General features: G+C 45.6%; 1 protein-coding gene across 1 annotated transcript in view; it reads left to right on the top strand.

Annotated features, from left to right (window-relative positions):
* ARHGEF12 (Rho guanine nucleotide exchange factor 12) overlaps positions 1-15,374 on the top strand; it is a 506,356-nt gene that overhangs the window by 475,800 nt on the left and 15,182 nt on the right. The window contains exon 40 of the mRNA XM_082273891.1: positions 7,863-7,932. Within this exon, the coding sequence (XP_082130017.1) occupies positions 7,863-7,932 (70 nt within the window). The remainder of the gene's footprint in view (positions 1-7,862; positions 7,933-15,374) is intronic.

Genomic DNA, 15,374 nt, shown 5'->3' with positions numbered 1-15,374 from the left:
AATAAAATTGATGTCCTATTTTTCCCACAAATAGAGCTTTCTTTTGGTGGTATTTGATCACCTGTGCTATTTTTTTTTTTTTGCGCTATAAACAAAAAAAAGTGACAATTTTGGAAAAAAAATAAAAAAAACAATATTTTTCACATTCTGTTGTATAACATTCCCCAAAAAAATTAAAAATCCAATTTTTTAAATATTTTAGGGCAATTTTTCTGCTACATATTTTTGGTAAAAAAAATCACAATAAGTGTATTTTGATTGGTTTGCGCAAAAGTTATTGTGTCTACTAACTACGGCAAAGATTTGTCATTTTTATTTTTTTTTTTTCTATTAGTAATGGCAGCGATCTGCAATTTTTTGCGGAACTGCGACAATGCGGCGGACAGGTCGGACCCCTAACTGACATTTTTTACACTTTTGGGGGTACCAGTGACATTACTACAGTAATCAGTGCTAACAATACTGTTACTGTAATAATGACACTGGCAGGGAGAAGGGGTTAACCCTGTGGGTGATCGAGGGGTTAAATGTGAGCCTAGAGGAGTGATTCTAACTGGGGGGGGGGGGGGGGGGCGTAGCTTGTGAAATGATCACAGAGACATGTGCTCCTATATAGAAGGATCACATGAGCTCTGTTTTTTTCAGGGAGAAAGACGGTTGGCTGTGATTACAACAGCCGACCGTTCTTCTCTCTCAGCGGAGAGCGATCGCGGGTGTCAGGAGGCTATCAGAGCCGCCTGACACGCATCGGCTTCCCCGCTGACGATCGGGGGCGGGAGCGCACACTCGCTCCCCTAGCGCCTCCCAGGCAAATGACGTACCCATACGTGGTTTTGCCTGGGAGAGCCACTCTGCCATCTTATATATATACAGTATGCGGTTGGCAAGTGGTTAAAGTTGTAATTTGTTTAGTCACAATGTTTTGAAAAAAAATTAAGAAATTTATGAAAAATGAAGAAAACCTTTTTGTCAATTTTTTTTTTTTTTACATATTGACACCTGTGCAGTACAGCGTTATCGTAACTGGTGAATCAAAGATGTTACATTTTTTTCTTTTCTTTTTTTTTTTTTATCATGCTGTGACCAGAGCAATGCAGTTTTACCATAGAAACATTGTACTATTCTGGGAATTGGTCAGGGTTTTATTTTTACACATTCCGATTGCTTAGACCAGTGAATTTTACTGTTATAAGCAACCGTTTTTACTGAATGAAATATATTAATTCAGTGTTAATGTGGTTAGCTGTGATTGGCCACAGCTAATAACATGGTACAGATGGGCTGTGATTGGCCCAAGTAATCACTGTGAGCAATCACAGAGATTAACACAATAGATTACAATGGATGGCATGACTGAAAGCTATCCATAGTGTATAATTGTTATGTGATCTGATTGTTCAAAACGATCACATGGTACCAGCAGCGGCCAGTACACTGATCAGTCATCCACTTTGTCCGGTGGACACGGGGTGACAGATTGCACAGCAATGCGGCTTGTTTCTGAGAGGACGTCATATGACATCCACCCAGAATGGTGAATATTCCGCCTGGCCTTCATTTGTCTATAGGCCGGATGGGGACCTGGGTAAACTAAAGTTCCTCTTTAAAGGAGATGTATAGCCAAAGCTTGTTTGGCTGTACATCTCCTATGGATCACAGGAGTGCACCCGTTTTCAGCAGAGAGCAGGCTGAAGTCCACTTTCGGCAGACGTCTTGCAGAAGTCAGTCTAGGCACTGCATCATCACGACCACGGAGTCAGGATCCTCTAGGTGCCTGGACCGACACCCGGCTCAGCCTCCCAGCAAGCCACTGAGAGCCTGAGCCAGCCGCTCCCCACCCCTCTACAGCCCAGCGCTTCAATGAGCGAGGAGGGGGCAGAGCAGAGAGCTGGTAACTGACAGGCACCAGCTCTCTGCTCGGGCAGCTGTCAGAACTGAGCAATCCACAGTTTTTGATCGCTCGGTTCTCAGTGTAGAGGCGGCTGGGGACAGATGCAGCATCGGACCGATGCTACATCCACTTAGGTAAGTGTAATTGGGAGGAAAAAAGAATCCCATACTTCTCTTTTAAAGCATGTCAGTTACTCTACCTATCTTAAAGCAAACCTTTGCCTTTCTATTCTACTTTTGAGTCTTTTAGGTATGTAATTTCCAAGTTGTATACAGTAAGAATGAAATCATAAGGTTTTATTCTCTAAAGTACATAGACCTTTAAATATATAAGCAAATACATATAAATAAATTATATTTCTCTTTCGTTCACTGACGGACACAGCTCCATGTCTTCTAGACCCTTGGGCTTATGCTGCTCTCTCTTCAGAAGTAGGACTAGGCCCCTGAGGCAGTCCCAGGGGGTATACCGTCACTTCCTGCTATAGGACTTCAGTTTTTTCTGCCTAGTCAGGAGTAAGGACTTGGCTCCCTTGCTTTTTAAATGGAATTGGCGGCAAAGTCTTTGGTTCACACTTTTGTGCAGGGAGTTCGCCATCTGGATCCTCCGGTGCGATTCCTGGTACCTCCGTGGCATCTCAATTTGGTACTCTCAGCACTTCTAAAGCCTTCTTTTGAAAACATTTGTTAACTTCCTTTGCTCTCTCTGTCACAGAAGGTGGCCTGTCTGTCACCTTACCTGGTAGTTCACAGGGACAAAGTGGTGTAACAACCTTGTCAGGCATTCCTAAGGTTGTCTCGGGGTTTCATTTGAATGAAGATAATGTATTGCTGTCCTTATGTCCTAACCCAAAACATCCTAAAGAAATTGCTCTACATTCCTTGAATGTAGTCAGGGTGATTCGAGAGTACCTAGAAGTGACAGTCGATTCGGAAATCTGAATCTTTGTTCTTACCGATGGACCTCGTAAAGGGTGGATCAGGCAGACAGTGGTGCAGGCCTATGCTATTAAGGGTCTGGTTCCTCCTCTCCCCTGTCAAGGTGCATTCCAAGAGGGCGCTTAGTGCCTCCTGGGCCTTCCGTCATCAGGCATCCATGGTTCAGATGTGCAAGTTTTATAAGGTGGATGTGCTTGCATCTTCGGATGCTGCTTTTGGCCGCAAAGTTTTGCAGGCTGCAGTTGCAGAGGCTCCCGCCTCTTGAGGGTGTATTTTCTTCCTGGTGGTGAGCTCTAGTTCCTGGTTGAGCTCCTGTTTTACTGGGTTGGCTTTGTTTAGCCTTGTTGGGAAATCTATGTATTGCTGTGTTTTTCCCACCCCTCATGTTAATACTGCTTTGGGACTTTCCAAGGGTCTAGAAGACATGGAGCTGTGTCAGTCAGTGAAAGAAGGAAAACTGGATTTTTGTCTTACTGTAAAATATTTTTTCTCTGAGGTTCACTGATGGACACAGCACCCACCCCTCTGTTGGGTTGAGTTATGTATTCTTCTGACGCTGCTTATTACAAACTGAAGTCCTATCGCAGGAAGTATTGGTATACCCCCTGGGACTGCCTCAGGGGCGTAGCCAAAATTGTTTCCGCCTAGTCCTATTTCTGAAGAGAGAGCAGCATAAGCCCAAGGGTCTAGAAGACATGGAGCTGTGTCCACAGTAAACCTCAGAGAAAAGGTTTTTACAATAAGAAAAAAATCCAGTTTTCTCTCACATCCTCTGACAGTCGCAGCACGTTCAATTAGCCTTCACGAGTGGGTAATGCGCATCCCCGCAGGAGCAGGCTAGGCAGTGAAAAGGTTAACAGAAGCTTTTACACATAACACAGCTCTAGGGGGCTGTTCCCCAGCTTATTACCCATCAGCCATGAGGTGCTGCTCTTCAGTTTTCATGCTGCCTAGTGTAGGAGTAGGACATAGGCTTACCTGCTGCGACCTGTCTTAGTTTTTTTTTGTCTTTTTCTTTGAAAGAAGTTTTTTCTTTTAATTTTTTTCCTCACTCACTATCACTAGTTAGTCAGAAGGATCTCTGGAGGACTACAAGCGACAGCAGAGCTGGGCATTGCACTGGATAATATAGATCCTTACGGAATCCCAGCCTGCCAACGAGCGCCGCAGGTCATTGGTACGCCCAGGCCCCGCAACGACAGTGCCCCTGGGGACGGGGACGAGCCTGCAGAGATCCATCTTCGCCGGGATGTCTCCACTTCGGAATGCCCGTGTGTTGCTAGCATCCCTTCCTGGCTGTCGGCACCCCCACTCAGGGTGGGAGGTGTTCCGTATCGGAGAGGAGCCTGCGATCCGTTGAATGGCGAGTGATGCTACCCCCCTGTCCCTCGGACAGTTTTGTTTATGGGGGTGTTATTTGGGCCCACTCCTGGGGGGTGGCAGAACACAGGTGGTCTCTGTAGTGTCCCCCCTCCTGGCCTTTTTATGCGGCCCCTACCTCCCTGCCCCCACTGGGGGTGCACTGCGGTGTACTCTGTTATGGATGGGGGTGTGGGGGCTTACTGCATGTTTGGGGGGTATTTTCTGATCCCCGTGGTGGCCAGCTCCTGGGTCTGATTTGGCGCAGATCGATCGGCCGCCATTTTGGGTGAGAGCAGGCTGTTCTGGCCTCTTTTTGTGGGCAGCAGCCATTTTTTTTCTATCATTTTGGCACCGGTTCAGCCGCCATCTTTGATGTGGGCGGCCGCCTAGTAAGGGCGGCAGCCATTTTGCGAGTGCCTTCCTCCCCTTGCTTTCTATTAGGCACCATTATGCTGTGGCTCAGGGCGTGCATCGGCCTCTAGTGCATGAGGTCACTTACCTTTTTCACTTCTCACTGCAGCAGCGTGTGGCAGTCCGGCAAGTACTCTGTGACACTGTGGGGCTGATTTTAGGTGGTTTTTCGGGCATTTTCCTGCAAAACTGCACTTTTTCTGTGGCAAAAGCTATTTTTAAGGGGTCTCCATCAGCGGTGCAGGTTTGCGGTGTGGACCGCAGGAACTTCCGATTAAAAAATGTTTTTATTGCAATATGGAGTCCCAGGATAGCATATTCCCCGCATACCTGTTTGGTGCTTCAGGAACCCCTGAATCCTCCTACATGGCCTCCTTTTCTTCTGCACTTGCGACTTTGGCATCCGAAGGTTGCTCTGCTGGTAATTCTGGTGGCCCTAGGCTGGCCTCGTCGGTCTTGGTACGCAGACCTCATGCAGATGGTTGTCAAGCCGCCCTGGCGGCTTCCGCTGAGAGACGATTTACAGTCTCTGGCTTTAACGGCATGACTGTTGAAAGCCAATTTTTTGAGAGACAAGGGTGTCTTGGATGCTGTCACTCCTACCTTACTGGAGGCTCGGAAAGCTACCTTCAGGGGGATTTACTATCGTACCTGGGATGCGTATATTGCCTGGTGTGAGTCGCAAGGGTATCCTCCACGCTCCTTTTCGGTGGGGAGGGTCTTGGCCTTTCTGCAGGAAGGTGTGGATCAGCGCTTGGCGCTGGGCACGATCAATGGTCAGTTGTCGGCCCTAGGCATTTTTTCTTCCAGCGTCCCTTGGCGACGAATTCCTTGATTGGCACCTTTGTTCAAGGGTTGCGTCATCTAGCTCTCCCGCAGACGGCTCCTTTGCCTCCGTGGGGACGGAATCAATTATGTTTTGTCCGTTTTTACTACGGCCTCTCTTTGAGAATATCAGAGTGATAGCTCTGCCTGTGTTGTCCCAGAAAGTTGCCTTTCTGGTGGCTTTCACCTCTGCTCGCAGTGTGTCGGTATTGGCGCCTCGGCCTTGCCGGTCACCTTATTTGGTTGTTTATAGGGGTATTGTGGTCCTGTGACCCACTCAGTCTTTTCTTCCTGAGGTGATGTCTGCTTTCCACCTCAACGTAGTTCTTACGTTGCCTCCGCCTTGGGCGCAACCCAAGCATCCCAAGGACTTTGTCTTGTGTTCCTTGCTGTTGGTCCGGGCGATCTAGTTTTTGCCTGTCTGCCGCTGAGTCTTTTGAGAAGTCTGTTTCCGTGTTTGTCCTTCTGAGGGCCCTCGGAATGGTTTGGCTCTGACCGCTGCAACCCCTTCCGGTTTGGATCAGACAGACTTTGGTTTAGGCCTATTCACTATAGGCTCAGGTGCCTCCTTTTTTTCTTGGGAGGGCACGTTCTACTAGAGCCGTCATGGCCTCTTGGCCTTTCCTCCATCAGGCTTCAGGTGGCTAAGGTGTGCGTAGTGGCGACGTGGTCGTCTGTGCGCACTTTCACAAAATTCTACTGACTTTTTGTACGGGCATCCTTGGATGCTTCCTTTGGCCACGAGGTTTTGAGCGCAGCGGTTGTTTTGCAGAGGCGGGTTGTTCTGTCTCTTCTTGGGGAGTATTTGCTCAGGTTTGGCTCCTGTTGAGCGTCTGTTGCCCTGTTGGCCCAGTTTTTTAGTCTCTGGCCTGGTTGACACATTGCCTTTTCTTTGGTTACGTCTTCCCACCCCTCACACCTGCACTGCTTTGGGCTATGCCACTCGTGAAGGCTAACTGAACGGGCTGCGACTGTCAGAGGACGTAAGAGAAAATAGAATTTTTGTAAGAATTTACCGTAAAATTATTTTTCTCCAAGTCCTCTGACAGTCGCAGCCCCCACCCTCTATTTTTTGGGGTTGATAGCCTGTAATGCTTGCTATGAAACTGAAGAGCAGCACCTAGTGGCATAGCCTGTAATGCTTGCTACGAAACTGAAGAGCAGCACCTAGTGGCTGATGGGTAATAGCTGGGGAACAGCCCCCTAGAGGTGTGTTATGTGTAAAAGCTTCTGTTAACCTTTTCACTGCCTAGCCTGCTCCTGCGGAGATGTGCATTACCCACTTGTGAAGGCTAACTGAACGGGCTGCGACTGTCAGAGGACTCTGAGAAAATAATTTTACGGTAAGTTCTTACAAAAATTCGATTTTTTCATCATGACCTGTGCCGGTATTTTGGCGTTTACAGTAAGTAATTAGAATCAAAAGGTATTCTGTGTATCACATTATTTTTATCAGGGATCAATTAAAGAACCTTTTACCTATAAATTAATGGTTAATTAAAGCTAAATTTTATTAATCATGTGAGGCCATACAGTGACAAGTGAGCTCTACTTAATAGTCCCACTGGTACCAGACCAGGGAAATTGAACCAGTCAGTTCAAATTCAATTGTAATAATTGTCCCCTGTAGGTAAGGCTTGTTAACATTTCCAACGTGTGGCAAAGTTCACCCATTTTTGCCTCCATGGATAGGAGGGCAGTACTTTTCTGGCCAATATTAGTGTTTTATGTAAACCTATGGATAGATCGGTCTCTCTTACTAAGTTTGATAGATACTGCAGCCCAAAATGCAGGTCACAGGATGCCAAGTAAGGTTAGCCCTAAAGACTATATTAAATTTTGAATTTTTGCTCTCCAATATCAGTTTGGGACATCTCAAGCGAAGGTGGACAGGGAAAGCCTGGGTCCTGCCCTCAGTGATTCCAGCACAGGTTTTCTCTGATACTTGCTTAAAAGGGAGAGATTAGGTCACAACAAAAGTAGTACATGATATTGATAATATATGCTGTTGGGTGACAAATATGGCCAAATTTACAGAATTACATATGCAAAAGCTGAGAATTTTGGTTGAATAATGTAACTGTGTAGTATATAGGTGGGAATATCTTTACTCATTATTTTGTTCCTATAGCAACCATTTATTCACAGTATTATAATGTTTAGAGACAATTAATTTCTTCTAGATGCTTTCTAACACATGCAGGTAATGATTACATTTGGAATCAAGCAGCTGCTGTGTAATAAACACCTTTTTCTCAATACCATAGTTATTACATTTCCTCGTCTCATTTCTTGCACGTCTGCTTTCTTGCACTTAGGAAGGTTTGGGGACAACATATTTATATGCTTTTGGCCAAAGTACGAAATTTATTGAAGTGCTAGAATCTTTTCTTCTTAAACCTGATCTCCTTACATTGTTCTGTTATCTCTTCCAGGGACTTGAAAATTATTATCATGCACTCCGAAACAAACTGGCTGCATCAGGCCTTCTGGAGGAAGATCCAGGTATGATAACGACAGAAGTTAACAGCACCTTTTTCTTTTTGCTTTTTTTTAATCTTCTACATCAAGGATAACACATTTTTCATAAAAAGGTTTCATAACGTTGATAGAACAATACAGTTTTGCATCAGCTTATTAAATAAAAAAACATTATCTAGGTCATAAAATGTTTGGATTTCTGTAGTATTTATTAACCCTTATCTCGAAGCAGTGTATGGTTTATTGTTTATTTGTATACATATTATTGGGTATTTGAAATATTGGCAGGAAAGCTAATAAGGGGGTCCTTCCTTCCACCAGCAAATTGAGGCTTTTAGTAGAGTGGATCTCTATTGCAGTGTGTTTGGGCCTGCACTGACATTTCCCTGGTGAACAGTGCAGTCTATTCGCATTGACGAAAAGCAGGCAGCAAGGTGGTGTAGTGAATGATCACGTGACCCGCTATGGTCATCTGATCAGCTACTTGAAAATCAGTTTGTGGTGTTACCCTTTTGTTTAGCTTCCGCTCCTCGGTTCCACATGAAAGTGTTGGCCCCGATCTTAGCGTTGCTACGTCAGCGGGGGATTGCTGTGCTGGGGTACCTGGAGGACCACCTCTTGCGAGCAGTCTCCATCGGCTCAGATGGCCGATGTGGAAATTACTCTCCAGACTTTGCAGGAGATCGGGTGGCTTCTGAATTTCAGAAGTCTGCCCTGGTTCCGACCAGGAGATTGGATTATCTGGGTGGCTCTGGATTCAGCTCTAGCCAGAGTGTTTCTTGTTGTAGAAGTTGCATTCTGCGATTCAAATATTAGCCCACAAGTGGCGTCCCTTTGTATACGAGTGTTGGGCCTGAAGGTGTCCACCTTTTTGAGGCAATTCCGTTTTCACATTTCTACAGGAGACGCCTTCAAAAGGAGATTCTGGTCAAATGGGATAAGTGGCTCAAGTCGCTGGACAATGTGATTTTGTCTGAGTCAGGCGACAAAGAGTTCTCTGGTCTGTTGGCTGCACTCCCCAACCTTGCTACAGGGAAAGTCCTTTCTCCCCTTGTACTGGACAGTGGTCACGGCAGATGCCAGCCTGTCCGGGTGGAGAGGGGTCCTGGGGCTGAATTTGACCTAGGGCCGCTTGACTTTGGAAGAGTCCAGATTGCCCGTCAATGTCTTGGAACTTTGAGCGATCATGCTTTGCCTGGATCATTAGGAGGAGCAGCTCCGGGGGCTCCTGGTGCAGATTCAGTCAGACAACGCCACGGCCGTGGTTTTTGTAATTCACCAGGGCGGCACAAGGAGTGTGTTGGCAGCCCTGGAGGTGTCCGGCATTCTCCAGTGGACAGATCATTCTTGCCCTCTCCGCCGTGCACATTTCCGGCATGGAAAATTTTCAGGCGGTCTACCTCAGTCGCCAGGCGTTGGACCAGGGGAAACGGTCCCTTCATTCGGACGTGTTTCATCAGATATGTCTGCGGTGCGGCACCCCCAAGGTGGTTCTGTTGGTGTACTAGCGCAACAGAAAGGTGCCAAGGTTCATGGCCAGGTCTTGAGATCCTCTGGCAGACACCACTGATGCTCTGGTGGCTCCATGGAACCGGTACCATCAGATTTACGCCTTTCCATCGTTCCAGCTTCTACAACTTCTACGCAAGATCAAGGACAAAGAGATTCCAGTCTTCTGGTGGCTCTGGACTGGCCTTATCAGCCTGGTGCGACTGGTTGTTGACATCTGCAGGCGTCCTCTCAGGGATGATCTGTTGTCTCAAGGGCCGATCTTCCATCCTGTTCTACAGTCACTGATTTTGACAGCCTGGCTGTTGAGAGACAGGTGCTGAAGGACAGGGGCTGGTCTGGCTCGGTTATTCCAACCACGTTGAAGGCAAGGAAATGTATATCTGGAAACCTTTATTATCGGATGTGGAAGACATACATTTTCTGGTGTGAGATTCGAGGAGTCCATCCTCATTCCTTTTCGGGGGCTCAGAATCTGGCCTTTCTTCAACGGGGTTGAATCAGAAACTGGCTTAGAGCGCCGTGAAAGGCTAAGTGTCTGCCTTGGCAATCTTTTTTCAAAGACCTTTGGCGTCCCATTTATTGGGGCATACATACCTTCAGGGGGTCATGGCACATTCTACTTGGGCACTTAGTGCTTCTGTCATCAATCGTCAGTGGCGCAGGTGTGCATGGCGGCCACTTGGTCGTCGGTTCGTACCTTTTCGAAGTTTTGGCATCTGCGGTTGCCTCCTTTTGGCCGCAAAGTTTTTGAGGGCTGTGATTTAGAGAATGTTTTTTTCCTTCTTGAGGGTGTATTTCAGGTTGGCCTCCTGATGTTCTAGTTGAGCTACTATTACCTTGATTGGCTTGTTTAGCCTTGGGTTTGTTATTCAAACCCCTCATGTTTGGCACTGCTTTGGGACGTCCCTATACTGAAGAATATGGAGCTGTGTCTGTCAATGAATGGAAGAGAAAATGGGATTTCTTTAGTCACCGTAAAATCCTTTTCTCGCAGTTCATTGACAGACACGGCACCCATCCCTCTGAGGAGTTTTTTGCTTCTGTTACTGCTTGTTACAAAACCGAGTATCGCTAAGCAGAGAGAGGGGTTATGCCAGCTGAGGACGGCCCACAGGGTGTAGCCAAGATTTTGTGTTGTCTGCCTAGTCCTACTCCTGTACAGGGCAGCATAACCCTATGGTGAAGAATATGGAGCGGTGTCTGTCAGTGAACTCAGAGAAGGATTTTACGGAGAGTACAAAAATCCTAATTTTATTGGGATTTTATATGCTAGACCAACACAAAGTGACACATAATTGTGAAGTTGAAGGGAAATGATAAATGGTTTATATAATATTTTACAAATATCTGAAAAGTGTGGCATGCGTTTATATTCAGCCCCCCTGAGTCAATACTTTGTAGAACCACCTTTCCCTGCAATTACAGGGTATGTCTTTAGCAGCTTTGCACATCTAGAGATTGAAATTGTTGCTCATTCTTCTTCGCAAAATAGCTTATGCTCTGTCAGATTGGATGGAGAGCATCTGTGAACAGCAATTTTCAAGTCTTGCCACAGATTCTCAATTGGATTTAGGTCTTGACTTTGACTGGGCCATTCTAACACATGAATATGCTTTGATCTAAACCATTTCATTGTAGCTCTGGCTGTATGTTTGGGGTTGTTGTTCTGCTGGTCATTGTAGGTAAACCTCCGCCCCAGTCTCAAGTCTTTTGCAGGCTCTTAACAGGTTTTCTTCTGAGATTGCCCTGTTTTTTGCTCTATCCATCTTTCCATCAACAATTCAATTTTTACCAGCTCCCCTGTCCCTGCTGAAGAAAAGCATCCCCACAGCATGATGCTACCGCCACCATGTTTCACAGTGGTGATGGAGTTTTCAGGGTGATGTGCAGTGTTAGTTTTCCGCCACACAAAGCGTTTTTTTTTTTTTTTTTTTTTTTTTTTTTTAGGCCAAAAAGTTCAATTTTGGTATCATCTGACCAGAGCATCAGCTTCCACATGTTTTCTGTGTCACCCACATGGCTTCTGGCAAACTGCAAACAGGACTTCTTATGGCTTTCTTCTTGCCACTCTTCCATAAAGGCCACATTTTTAGAGTGTACAACTAATAGTGGTCCTGTGGATGGATTCCCCTATCTGAGCTGTGGATCTCTGCAGCTCCTCTAGAGTTACCATGGCCTCTTTGCTGGTTCTCTGAATAATGCTCTCCTTGCCCGGCCTGTCAGGTTAGGTAGAATGCCATGTTTTGGTAGGTTTGCAGTTGAGCCACACTCTTTCAATTTTCAGATGATGGATTGAACAGTGATCCGCGAGATGTTCAAAGCTTGGGGTATTTTTTTTTATAACCTAACCCTGCTTTAAAACTTCTCCACAACGTTATCCCTGACCTGTCTGGAGTGTTGCTTGGCCTTCATGATGTGGTTTGTTCACTAAGGTTCTCTAACAAACCTCTGAGGGCTTCACAGAACAGCTGTATTTATACTGAGATTAAATTACACACAGGTGGACTCTATTTATTACGTTTGAAGGCAATTGGTTCTACTAGATTTTAGTTGGGTATATCAGAGTAAAGAGAGCTGAATAAAAATGCACGACACGCTTTTCAGACATTTATTTGTTAATTTTGAAGAACATTTATCATTTTCCTTCCACTTAACAATTCTGTGCCACTTTGTGTTGGTCTATTACATAAAATGCCAATAAAATCCATTTACGTTTTTTGTTGTAACATGATAAAATGTGGAAAATATCAAGGGGTATGAATACTTTTTCAAGGCACTGTAAAACTACCTGGTGACTTCAAATGATTCGCTTCTATGCATATGGTTTAAACCTTTATTAAAGCCGCAAAGAAAAATAACAGTTGACGTAACTGTTGGGAAAGAGTTTGGCAATAATTGGTTTAGAGCCTTCGTAACCACTTCTGGACCGGAAGGATTTGCCCCCTTAATGACCAGGCCATTTTATGTGATTTGGCACTGCGTTAACTTTAACGGACAATTGCGCAGGCGTGCGACGCTATACCCAAATAAAAATTCATATCCTTTTTTTTCCCACAAACTGATTTTTCTTTTTGCGGTATTTGATCACCTGTGCAATTTTTTTTTTTTTTTTTTGCGCTATAAACCAAAAAAAGAGCGACAATTCTGGAAAAAAAAAAAAATTATTTTCACATTCTGCTATATAACTTTCTCCCCCAAAAAAAATGTAAGAAAATCAACATTTTTAACATTTTAGGCCAATTTGTTTTCTGCTACATATTCTTGGTAAAAAAAATCTCAATAAGCGTATTTTGATTGGTTTGCGCAAAAGTTATCACGCCTACAAACAACGGGAAAGATTTGTCATTTTTATTGCTTTTTTTTTTTTTTACTAGTAATGACGGCAATCTGCGATTTTTTGCGGGACTGCGACATTTTGGCAGACGGATCAGACCCCTAACTGACATTTTTGACACTTTTGGGGGGACCAGTGACATTACTACAGTAATCAGTGCTAAAAATATGCACTGTTACTGTACTAATGACACTGACAGGGACGGGATTAACACTGGGTGATCAAGGGGTTAAATGTGAGCCTAGGGGAGTGATTCTAACTGTATGGGGGCAGGGCTTGTGAAATGATCACAGAGACCTATGATCCTACATGAAAGGATCACATGAGCTATATGAACATTCCAGAGAGAACGGTCAGCTGTGTTTACAACAGCTGACTGTTTTCTCTCTCAGCGGGGAGCGATCGCGGGTGTCAGGCGGCAATCGGAGCCGCCTGCCCCGTGCATCGGAGTCCCCGCTGAAGAGTGGGGACAGGATTTCACTGCAGAATGAACAGCGTAGTCACCCTGCTGAGGGATGCTGAAAATGAAAATATCTACTAGCAGAATCAAAACCTAGTAAATTTTTGTTAGCGGGAACTCCAAAAAGAACAAAAACTGTTTGATTGTGAGTGTATGTTATACAGCGGGTAAAATATGTTTTGAGCACGTTAACATTTTTTTAGGTAAATATAAAGGTGTTATTGACATGACATTTTTACCACATTGGTAACAATCCATGCAATCCATACAAAACAAATACGCTCAGAAATTGTGTGTCATAACAACATGGAATGACACAGGTAAAAAGTATTGAATATGCGAACTAAAATGTATTTAATACTTCATACAATATCCTTTGTTGGCAATGACCGCTTCAAGACACTTCCTGTATGGAGAAACTAGTCACATGCATTGCTCAGGTGTTATTTTGGCCCATTCCTCCACACAGTCTTGAAATCTTGAAGGTTCTGCGGGCCTCTTCTATAAACTTTGATCTTTTAGTTCTTTCCATAGATTTTCTAATTGGATTCAAGTCAGGTGATTGGCTGGCCATTCTAGCAGCTTTATTTTCTTTCTTTGAAACTAATTGGGAGTTTCCTTGGCTTTGTGTTTGGGATCATTGTCTTGCTGAAATGTCCACCCTTGTTTCATCTTCATCATCCTGGTAGATGGCCGTAGATTCTCATCAAGAGTGTCTTGGTACATCTTTTTCCTTTAAAGATATGAAGTTTGCCAGTACTGTATACTAAAAAACAGCCCCACACCATGATGTTCCCACCTCAAAACTTCACTGTTGGTATGGTGTTTTTGGGGTGATGTGCAGTGCCATGTCATCCAGGTGTGTGTTATGGCATCCAAAGAGTTAAAGTTTGGTCTCGGCTGAACAGACTATATTCTCCCAGTATTTCACAGGCTTGTCTAAATGTTGTGCAGCAAACTTTAAACAAGCTTCAACATGCTTTCTCTGTCGTTCATTGACGGACGCAGTTATCTCGGATTCATATCAGTAGGGTTATACTGCCCCCTACAGGAGTAGGAGACTAGGCAGGAAAGAGTTCTGGCTACGCCTATTTTCAGTCCCGGAGGGTACACCCTCTCTCTTCCTGCATAGGATATCAGTTTTAATCTGCATAGTAAGGAGTAAGGACCTAGTTCCTTGCTGGGATCTCTGGTCCTGGCATATAAAGTATTTTTTTATGTAGAATTTTTTTAGCTAGCCTTTTTTTCTCCGGGAACTTTTTTTCCTGTGAGATCTTCAAGCAATTATGCCGGGCTGGGCGACAGACTGGACCCCCATATCCAGTGGTCACCCCAGTCTGGCCAGCGAGCGCGTGCAGGCTTTAGCTCCACGCTGGGTCGGCCGCGTCATAGTCCCACTGGACGGGGACTGGCCCTGCGAGTTAAATGTCTAGCCTGGACGCACACGACAGGGTCTAGGCTGATGTCGCAGCGTTCCTAATGGCAGGGGTCCTGTCAAGAGATGGCGCCCGTCTGTGTTCCCGGTATGGTGAGTAAATGTTCCCCCCTCCTTCCCTGGCGGATTTTGGGGTGGATGCGGGCCCTCTCCCTGGGATGGTCGGACCCTCGCACTCCTGGGTTTCCCTCTGTCCTTTTGTGACCCCCCCCCTGCCCCCCCCCCAATGCGGGGGACTATTTGGGCCTACCTGAGCCTGGGGCCTAGTGTGCAGGCCACATGGGGGGCCGGGCGAGTGTACGCTGTCCGCGGTACTCAATGATCGTGTGGGGGAGGGGGGTCTTTCTGGGGTTCTAATGAAGTGGATGGTGCGGATGGGCGTTTGGGGGGGTCCCCCAAAAGGGCCCCAAATGCCGTGATTTTCGGGCGGGCTGCCATTTTGTTGTAGCCTCTGTCTGCTTCTATGTAGGTGATCATCTTGGTACACCCGTTTTCGGCCATTTTGCTGGAGAATTTTTACAGTGAAGGCCGGTGGGAGTGCCTAAAGGACAGTGAGTCTTGAGGGTGGTCTCTCCCTCTCTGTGGGGGTCCGTTAGCGCGTGCCTGACCTCCGGGTGGCGCTGTAACGCTGTGGGGCCGTTTAAAAAAAATGTAATTTTTTTCATTTTTCTTTTTTTAAAGTTGCTGGTGGGTTCCTCAGGTTCAGGATGGACCCTGCGGGCTAT

Source organism: Pelophylax lessonae (assembly GCF_965119305.1).
Source record: "Pelophylax lessonae genome assembly, chromosome: 12".
NCBI classification, from domain to species: domain Eukaryota; kingdom Metazoa; phylum Chordata; class Amphibia; order Anura; family Ranidae; genus Pelophylax; species Pelophylax lessonae.
The sequence above is the reverse complement of the archived record's forward strand: the minus strand, read 5'-3'. Positions and strand labels throughout refer to the sequence as shown.